Source organism: Eutrema salsugineum, unplaced genomic scaffold, assembly GCF_000478725.1.
Source record: "Eutrema salsugineum unplaced genomic scaffold, Eutsalg1_0 scaffold_17, whole genome shotgun sequence".
Lineage (NCBI taxonomy): Eukaryota > Viridiplantae > Streptophyta > Magnoliopsida > Brassicales > Brassicaceae > Eutrema > Eutrema salsugineum.
In genome coordinates this window covers 2866734-2876717 of record NW_006256852.1, presented here as the reverse complement: position 1 = coordinate 2876717, position 9984 = coordinate 2866734, and the positions used below count along the sequence as shown (strand labels likewise).

Below are 9984 nucleotides of genomic sequence, written 5' to 3'. Positions count from 1 at the left end.
TAGTTCTTATAACTTCTCCAAATGAAGAGTTGACTCTTCAGATTGTATCTTTTCATTAACTATATTAGGTGAATACCGGTAATGTGCAGATTTTTTTTTCAACTATTTCAAATTTATAAATTTGTAAAAGTAAATATAATTATCATTTATTAGTATGTTATTATAAATAATTAATCTTAAAAATTAATTTGAAATACATATTGAATATTATTAAGTAATCTAGAGTTATATAAAAATAAAATAAATATTTTTAATATTTTTAATTATTATAACATAAATTTTTGTTTAACATTTACATATATATTATTTAAGAATTAATTTAAACAAAGAAATTACATAGAGAGAAAAAACGTTTTTAAATAGAAAAAGCTTGAAGAGATTAATTGGAAGAGCATTTAAAAGGTGATAAGTGGTTGATTTTCATCTGTGATCTCTTCCCCATGCATCCATTTTCGGATCATAACAAATCATATTTATCGCTAAACCGGGCAAAGATTTGTATTGGATTTAAACGCTTCTGCATAATACTCTTACAGTTTCGATTCAAATTTTCTTCACGAAATCTGTGGAAAAATGGCAAGTAATAGAAATTATGAAAGATCCTTGAAAAAGAATTGTGAGACATAAAGAGTAAACTTGATCAGTTGATGCTTAATGCTTACCCGCATTCGTTTACTGCTTGTCTCCGTCACTAAGTCGGTTTCAAAAACATGAGGAGGCGTGTTTGGACTACCAAGTCCGTTCTCTGCTGATGAACAGTCCTCTAAAAGTCGTATACCCCATTCTTCTGGAGAGTGACTAATATTACTAATATGAATCTGTATATCCACATGATTGTAGTTCATTTCAGCTAGGACAGCACTATCTTTCCTTAGAGGGATACGACAATCCAAAATAAACAGACGAGTATCCTTCTTAGTTGTCCAGATCGTATACATCTCAGTGCCTGCCCAGAAGTCTTGTGGCTGACGAAAGGAATCTAAAGTGTTCCAAAATCTGCCTTTGAAGTGAAATTTAGCATAGAATTCTCCACCGCTAGATAACTCAGACATATTGTCACAATTAAACACAGTGCAAGCCCTGAATCTGAAGAATGGTTGTGAGAGAGAACTGTGAAGTAGAGGGATGGTCAGAGAAGAGGAGGCTCCAGTAGTTCGGTGAGTGAAATATGATGGCACTTCTTCACCTGGCAAGATCATTGGATCATAAAAAAATGAACGTTGGTGAAACAGTTGATACAAAGCTTCTTGATCCAAGTTGAAACAGTTGGTGAAATTGATATGGACTCTCTGTGGGACATAATTTAACACACTTCTTGGACTATCATTCCAGCTAGCTCCAGTCAATGCCTTGCAGTCTGAAAAGTCAACTGAAAGATCCTTCAGTTTAGAAATATTTAGGTTTACATATTCTAACTTGTTGCATCCCTTCATCTCTAGGAATTTAAGCCTAGAGAATTTCTCAATCCACCAAGGAACCTCTTCAATCGCTGTTTGCCCTAGATGGAGCCCTCTGATGGTTGTTGAGATATCAGGAAAAGTCCTCAGCCGTGAGCATCCACTAAAATCGAGGCGACAAAGAGATTGGAGGTTCATTCCAGTGGGAAGGGTCTCCAGATTTACGCAATTTGCAACTTTCAAACTCCTGAGATTATGGAGATTCTGAAATGAAGAAGGAAGCTCCACCAAACTTGAGATATCCGATAGCCACAGCCTCGTCAAAGAGGGAGACAACATCGCCATGAGGGGAGTAAGAGGCTGAACCAAATACAAAATCAATCAGACAACTCTTTTCTGTTTGACTCAAATCAACCAAATAAGTGACTCTCTTTTCTCCAATAATACAAGTTTTTATTTTACAAAACCCAATGGTTATTTTTTTCACTAAGACCTTAGAGTTTGTCAGTTGGATTTAAATTTAGAAATCAAATCTAAAGAGCAAATAAAATAATTAGTACAAAAAAATCCCCTATATTATCCTACTATATAGAAAACCAAAGCTATACTATTATAACATTATCATTCTTAGAAATAACATTCCATCATTTGTTATACCTGAAAATGCTATTGAAAACAATAAATATCTTAGAAGTTCATTAAGGGGTTGTATTCCATCTAGCAGCATTTGAAAAACATTAAAAATAATAGTTTAAACGTTTTTATCATTTTGTTAGAATCTAGTATTGTTTTTAAAAATTGAGCAAATTACTTGGCTCTCATAGATATGTATATCTATCTATACTGTAAAAGAGGTTGGAGAAAGCTTGGAACCGCATACCTGAACTCCTTCCCATAGTTTCTTACTCTTTAGGTTTTCCATGCGAAGCTCACATAGATTCTCCAAACGCATATTAGCAGGGAATTCTTCAATGGCTGTTTCGTCTATATAGAGCTCTGAGATGTTTGTTGAGATTTCAGGAAAAGTCCTTAACTGCGAGCATTTATAAAGATTGAGGTGGTCGAGAGATTGGAGGTTTATGCCAATTGGAATAGTCTCTAGATTTCCGCAATAGTGCATGTCCAATATCTTCAATTTATTGGGATATGGAATTGAGGAAGGAAACTCCACCAAACTATAGCAACGCCCAAGTTCAAGAATCTCGAGATTGGTTGCCTTTGAAAGATCTGGGATTTCTTTGAGGTTGTGAGATCCCCACAAATCCATCACATTGAGACATGTTAGTGACTGTACACAGAAAAAGATTTAGAAATCACACATCAAGTGACATAATTATCATCAAAAAAAAAACAAAAAATGTAAGGATTTTACTCTCACTTCTGATAACACAACAATTATCTTGAACACTTACCACAACTCCTTCCCACAGCTTCTCAAGCTTGCTATTATTCATTTTGAGCTTAACCAGTTTTTCAGGACGAAACTTGGATGGCATACATCTCATTGGATATTCGGGCCAACACAATAATTTGAGTTTAGGGGGAAAGTAGTCGAAGCTTTCGGGTAAGTGCAAAATGCCTTGTTTCCCCAACCTATGAAAGCTTTTCGAGTAAATGTCTAGAAAACGGAGATTACGCATCCCCTTGAAGGCACTCTCATGTACATGCAACTCATCAATCTCATCAATATCCAATGATATACCTAAAATCTTTTTACTACCCTGAAAATTATGATATCAATAAGAAAGACATAAAATCTTAACAAACACGTACTATTCGTTGCTTATAAAATGATGACATGCTCCTAATCTTATATACTGAGTAAAGAAAGGAGCTGAAGTTAAGAAAAAACTTACAATGCCTTCATTGAGTACATCACATATATCTTGTGAATCCACCAGAAATTCCCGTTTTTTCAGGGTCGTCAAGACGAACAACCTTTTTACCCATTTCTTGTAGCAAACGGTGCATCCTCACAATACCCAATCTGACGTCGATGAGGGACTTATCAGCTAGGTTCCCAAGTGCAATATTAACACCCAAGTCACTATCTGCGAGCAATAACTTCATGTATGTGACTTCGGCACCATTGAAAAAGCATGCGATATGGCGGAATATCGCTTTGTCTTGTTCGCTACCTAATCCATCATAGCTGACTCTCAATGTTTTCTCAATCTTCTCATCTATACCATTTTGAAGCCTTGGCAACATATCCATCCAGTACTCCTTATCTCTCCCTCGTAGAGATGAACCCAAAACATTAAGACCCAAAGGAAGACAACCAGCATGTCTTGCAACTTCAACTACTAGCTTCTCAAAACCTTCAGGTGGAGACTTTTTCCTGAAAGCATATTGACATAACATATCTTGAGCGAGGTCTTCAGATGGGAGACAGACCTCATAATGACAATCAATCCCATGGGCCCTTAAGAAATGCTTATCATTTGTAACCACAATTATTCTGCTCGCATTTCCAAACCATTTTGGTTCACCCACCAAGGCATCTAGCACCACTTGATCATCCAAATCATCGATGAAAATAAGAACTTTCTGGTGCTTCAGCCTCTCCTCAACAGCACTTAAATGATTCAGCTTTATGTGTTTTTTACCTAAGATTTCAGAGAGGAAATTTCTTTGCAAATGCAACTTCATGTTGTAGTCGTCCGGATTGGCTATATTATAAATTTCCATACTCTTAGATAAGAAAGACCTGTCTATGAAAATGCTATTTTGAAAATGTCGAGAAAGTTGGTTGTAAAGAGCTCTTGCTATTGTAGTTTTGCCAATCCCGGAGGAACCCCATATACCAACCATCCTCACTTCCTCAGATTCCAAGTTTAACAATACACTCATATTTGCGATATGATCTTTGATGCCTACGAAGTCCTCAGAATCCTTCGATGGAGTTAAAAGTAGTTTATCCAAAACATCATTGGCAATTTCTTCAATCATTTTTGCTTCGTTACCCCTAACAAGGAGAAAGATAATTTCACAAAAATGACACAATGTTCTGTTTTTTTTTTTTTTTTTAAAAAACAAGATATACAGGAAAAGAAATGGTTTCTATAATCGTACCAAGACACTGAATGATATCCGAGGATATTAGCTACATCGGTCAAGGCACTCCTCCATCGGTTTGTCACTTCTTTTGTACTGTTCTTGCAAGTCTCTTCAAAGATTTTTCCAAAGTCACCGGTTTGTTTCCTTACATGGGAAGGATCCAAAGCATAGAAAACCGGTATTACCATCTGACCATACTCTTCCTTGCAATTCACTATCTCCAGCAACTCGTTGAGGCACCAGCTTGAAGAGGCGTAGTTTTTGGAGATCACGACCACTGCAATTCTAGAATCCTTAATAGCCTGTTTAAGCTCAGGATCGAGTGACCGGCTTCTCTCCATCTCATTGTCTTTGAAAGGAATGATCAGTTTCCGATCAAGCTCCTTTAGAAAGTGGCTGAGGAAAGTTACACGTACGTCTTCCCCACTGAAGCTCGGAAAAACATCGTACACCCAAGTGGTAAAAGAAGATGATGGAGCCATAGAGAAAGAGAGAGAGAGGAACAAAAAACGACTTTGTGATTGATCTTCTGAAGAGACAATCAAAGGAGAGTGTTAATTAGAGCATATAAGTAGCAATCTCACCATTATTTCTCAGAATTTTTTCAGATGCAAGTTGAAGCAAGTAGTATATTTGTTGACTTAATTGCGCCCACACAAAAGGCCACAAAAAAAGAGGGCATTGCCACAAACATATGTTTCATAGCCTCTTATCTTTACATTAATATCTCAATACATTTTTTTCAATATAATTCATGAGTATTCTGTGAGCATACAAGTCTACAACAACAACAACAACAAAGATAATCTGATTTTGTAGCTAAATTTGAGACATGCTAAATAAATAATTTTTTTTTAAAAAATTGAAAGCTGTAAATCATGCTTATCTCGATTTGAGATGACTTGAAATAGAATCAAAGAACTCTTGGCTCAGAATATGCAAAGCTTTAGTGTGAACCTTTACATGAATGTGATACGTTGGACAAGATGAGTGTCCTAGTTTCATCTACTCCTTGGTATTATATCTTATAATAAGCAAGACTCTTACTATATTTACTGTTTACCTTGTAACCACTAGAAGGATACTAGGTAATGAGGCTCTAGGACTATATATAGAATGAGGAGACCATAGGAGAGGTTAACGAGTATTTGGTGATCATTTACAAAGGGGAGTGGGAGGAGCTCCATTATCAGACGTTATTGTTTATATATTAGTATTTCTGTTTCTGCACGTATCAGAATATTTACACAAAAGCTTTGTGCAGACTGATATCAACCACTCACTGAACATTTTAACAGATTGAAAGAAGAATTAAGGCTCAAATATTGAATTCTCTATTCTACAAAAGGAGTTGATTTGAATCAAATACTAAACATCGATACTACTCAAATTCCACTCGACTATCATAGGAAGAAGATATCATCAAGACAAGTAAAAGTGGTCAGGAACCGTGTGGCATTAATGTAAAACCGCCACTGTTAAATATATAGTTTTAAGATTAGTGAAAGACTTGCCCTTAATTAGGAGCTCTGAGAATTAGTAGAATCCATGACAAGTTCACACTCTTCCATCACAGCCGCTTCTTTAATCTCCTGCAACATCTTCAACACTTGCCACATCGTCGGCCTCTGCTCCGGCGATACTAAGCTACAAGCCACCGCAACTTCAGTCAACATTCCAAACTTATCCCTATCCTCTCTCCAATTACCATTCTTCTCACCTTCCTCTCTCACTTTCCTAACCCATTCCACCATCTCATCCAAAGGCAAAACCGGAAGCTTCGAAGGTTGCTTCCCTGTCAAAAGCTCCAAAAGAAGAATCCCAAAAGAGTAAACATCGGCTTTAACTGATTGATAACTCAAACTCTTGTGTCTAGCTTCAGGGGCTTTATAAGCTACTGCATCGTTGTCTTCTTGACCATCATTGAGAGGAGGGTTTGTTGCAAGAGCGACGAGACAGTAGTCGGCGATACAAGCTTCGAAGTCTGGTCCGAGAAGAACATTGGAGGATTTGAGGTTTCCGTGTACAAGCTGCCATGCTTGGTGGATGTAGGAGAGACCTTGAGCTACGTCTTCTGCTATCTTTAAGCAAGATGTCCAATGCAGTGGCTTTGCTCTCGATGATTTGGTACCTACACAAAGATATGATATTATCTAACTTACCAACTCCATGAATGAAATAAGATAATACAAACTCTGTTCCTCTTGCTAGACACAGAGACATAGAAAACCAAATCGAACCAAACTAAAACCCAACCAAAATGTGTTTATATGTTGGATTTTATTAATTTTTGAAAAAGAGAAAAAAAAAAGTCTCTCAAACCAATTTAAGTGTAACTTATCTAAAACAAACCAAATAAATCGAAATTCATTTAAAATTGATATTTATTAATCATAGAAATATTTATTTTTAAAATGTTTTTTCTTACTTTTTAACCAAATTCAATGCAACCAAATCGATTACAGTCTAAAATTATCTCCAACGGGTCCAATCTCAAATCGTTGCCTATATGGTTTTTGGTTACCCCCGATTAGATTAGATTATCCAAAATTATCTCCGACCGGTCTAATTATCCTACACCTAATTTTAGAATATCCGACTGGTTCAATTATCCTACACCTAATGTAAGATGCTCATACTGGTTTAATTATCCTCCTGTGTTCATGGAAACCCCCACAAACCAATTCCATTTGAGCAATTTTTAATTATCTATATACATTGTTGTTTAGTCATTAGGTGTATAGCAAATAAATCTAACATTTTACCCCAAAAAAAGTGTGTATAGTTAAGTAAATTTATTTTAAAATGACTAAGGAAAAGTAAAGACCTCGTAACTACGAAATTTATTACAAGTACCAACCGGGTGCTTGATGTTTTCAACGATAATCTACTATATCATTTATTATTATTAAACAAAAATTGTTTTTTTAAATATGTGTAACTGGGTGTAAAAAGGGTTTACCGTGGACGAGCGACGAGAGGCTGCCATTTTGCAAATAATCATAAATCAACAGCCTCTCTTCCTTAGCCTGAAAATAAGCCCTGAGTGGGACCAGATTCGGATGCCCTAAAGCTCCAACTGATTCCATGTGGCGCTCAAATTTCTCTCTTCCTACACCAGCCAATCTAATGGCGTCTAGCCTCTTCACCGTCACGATCAAACGGCTGTCAAGCAACGCCTTATAAGTGGTCCCCACACTACCTCTACCCAATAACTCAGCCGATGCTGTCATTAGCTGGTCCATCGTATACACGTGGGCCTCTCCCGCACAGAATACTAAGCTCCCACTCTTCGCCGCCTGTAGCTTCTTCACCTTCTCCTCCATCTCACTCTCTTGCTCCATCTGTATCGCCGCCGCTACCTCCGCTGTCTCCGCCGCGTCGGACGCAGCAACCGCCGTCGATTCTTTCCCCTTTTCCTTATCGGTTTTATCTCTCCGTCTCTTAACGGCGGCGATTAGACAAGCGACGGAGATAAATAGCAGAAGAGCGGCCAATAGAAACCCTAGAATCACCGCTAATCGCGAATGTTTGTTGTGATTTCGCCGGTACAACCCCCAATCGTAAGCCTGGCCGTGAGGTATAGGCGGTGGTGGTGGCGCCGCCGTCTTTTCCGGCGGCGATTGGCTGAAAAACTTGGACCTCGGGTTGCATTCCTTGTGAACGATCTCGCCGCAAAGATTAGGGTTTTTCAGAAAAGAGGAAATACCGAATCGTAACAAAACGGCGGTAACCGGTACAGCACCGGTTAAGTTGTTAACTGAAACGTTGAAAGAACGAAGCGAGGACTGGTTCAGAGCAGGGACGGTACCGTTGAACCGATTCGAATCGAGCCGGAGATAAATCAACCGGTCCGAAGAGACTAAACCGGGAGGGATCGGACCGGCGAGTTTGTTGAAAGAGAAATCGAGTGTTCTTAACCGGTGAAGCTCGAGAACCGACAGAGGAAACGAACCGGAAAAAGAGTTGTGATCGAGAAACAGCGATTTGAGATTAACCAAACCGGAGAAATCGGGTAAAGGTCCGGTTAACGAGTTGTTCTTGAGACTGACAACTCGGAGCTGGTCGATTTTATTGACTGAGTCAGGAGCGAGTTGACCTCCGAGATAGAGATCTTCTATAACCAAACGAACAACTTTGTTGCCGTAGCACGTAACACCCCACCATTGACAGAAATTTGAGCTTTTGTTGCTGAAGAAACCAAGCTTGTTCCATAAATCAGCTTTGGATTTGAACAGTAAAAGAGCAGAAGCGTCGCGGTGAGAAGAAAACGCGCGTTTTGTGCGGTTCGAGGAAGAAGAAGCAATGGCGAAGAAGAAGAAGAAACAAAAGAAAAGGAACCCAGAAATGGGGAAGTTACAACGAAGCATTTTCTTGTGTGGAATGTGTTAAAGAAACATGTTAATAATGTCTGAGATTGCACATCACAGATTTGCTTCTGTAAAAGAATCTAGAGAGAGAGAGAGGTGAAGAGAGCAGGAGGTACGTGACAAAAGGATGTAAGACACAAGAGAGTAGCTGTCGGGACTTGTAAGCTCAGAGTCACGTGAAGACTGAAAAAAAGTAAAGAAGATGCATAATTTATTATTAAAATGATACTTGTGAAACTGTTGAACGAAGCAAAAGAATATGATGGATCAAATATAATTGATTATTAATGATGATTTTGAAGGGAGATTAGCAAACAAACGCGATCTAACCCTTGTTGTGTATCAAAATTCAAAACTAAAAAAAAAAAAAAATCAAAACTAGATCTAACTACAGGGAGGAAGCTATTATGACAAGCTGTTATGGTTGTTGAGATTTGAGAGTTAGTTAATACAGGGAGGAAGATATTATTACAGGAACGTTATCGAGGATTTTTTTATAAGTAACGCCTTTTTTTATAAGTTCGTTCTATACCAGGAACGTTATCGAGGATTAAACATGATTTGGATTAACATGGGTACCGAACCAAAGCCAAATTAGGATTAACTTCATCATCTATCGAATAATAAAAGTTGTCCAAGTAATACTTTTTTGCTTCAGGCTTCACAACTACATGATTATTGCGAAGAATGCCTTCAAACTGGCTAGTTAGTATGTTTGTGTTTGACTGTTTGGTTTCAGAACCTTTATAATGTGTCGAGCTTCTTTGAAAGTTTCCATTACAATAGCTAGATTCCGGGGTTTATCGACATCTATTGGATGATAATATAATCTATCTGTTAGACCTATTTTTTTATCGAAGCCAATTGGGCTTTGACATCTCCAATCCAAACGGTAAATTTAGTGTAAAAATAACACCAAATTTGCTGTTATAGTGTTCTACTTTTTTTTATGTTCAACCATAGCACTATTTCACACTAAAAAAAATATTCTCTATTAGTATATTATTATATTTAATTTTGTTTTTAAGTGTTGATCAATACTATTTATAAAGATTTCTTATAAAAGTTTATAAAATTTCTTATAAGGTTTTATATCAAAACATGTTATATCAAAATTCTTCTATAAAACTACTAAAACATTTAGTACAACATATCTA

The 9984-nt window shown here is 37.2% G+C and overlaps 2 protein-coding genes across 2 annotated transcripts; both read right to left on the bottom strand.

Annotated features, from left to right (window-relative positions):
- Positions 1-230: 230 nt before the first annotated feature.
- On the bottom strand, positions 231-5109 carry LOC18020555 (disease resistance protein RPS6). The gene is given in 7 exon segments (XM_024157575.1): positions 231-563; positions 663-1757; positions 2278-2685; positions 2810-3118; positions 3254-3310; positions 3312-4365; positions 4473-5109. Coding segments are annotated over 7 exon segments (3399 nt in total). The 5' UTR covers positions 4940-5109; the 3' UTR covers positions 231-554.
- A 669-nt stretch (positions 5110-5778) lies between these two features.
- Positions 5779-8941, bottom strand: LOC18020554 (probable inactive receptor kinase At5g67200). The gene is made up of 2 exons (XM_006403248.2): positions 7420-8941; positions 5779-6588 (listed from the first exon to the last, which is right to left on the bottom strand). The coding sequence occupies exons 1-2, from the start codon at positions 8825-8827 to the stop codon at positions 5978-5980; spliced, it is 2019 nt and encodes a 672-aa protein (XP_006403311.1). The 5' UTR covers positions 8828-8941; the 3' UTR covers positions 5779-5977.
- Between the last annotated feature and the right edge of the window lie 1043 nt (positions 8942-9984).

Coding starts and splice junctions, on each gene's coding strand:
- LOC18020554 (XM_006403248.2), bottom strand. CDS start 8,827: ATGCTTCGTTGTAACTTCCCCATTTCTGGGTTCCTTTTCTTTTGTTTC. Junction 6,589..7,419: donor CCTCTCGTCGCTCGTCCACG/GTAAACCCTTTT, acceptor ATCTTTGTGTAG/GTACCAAATCATCGAGAGCA.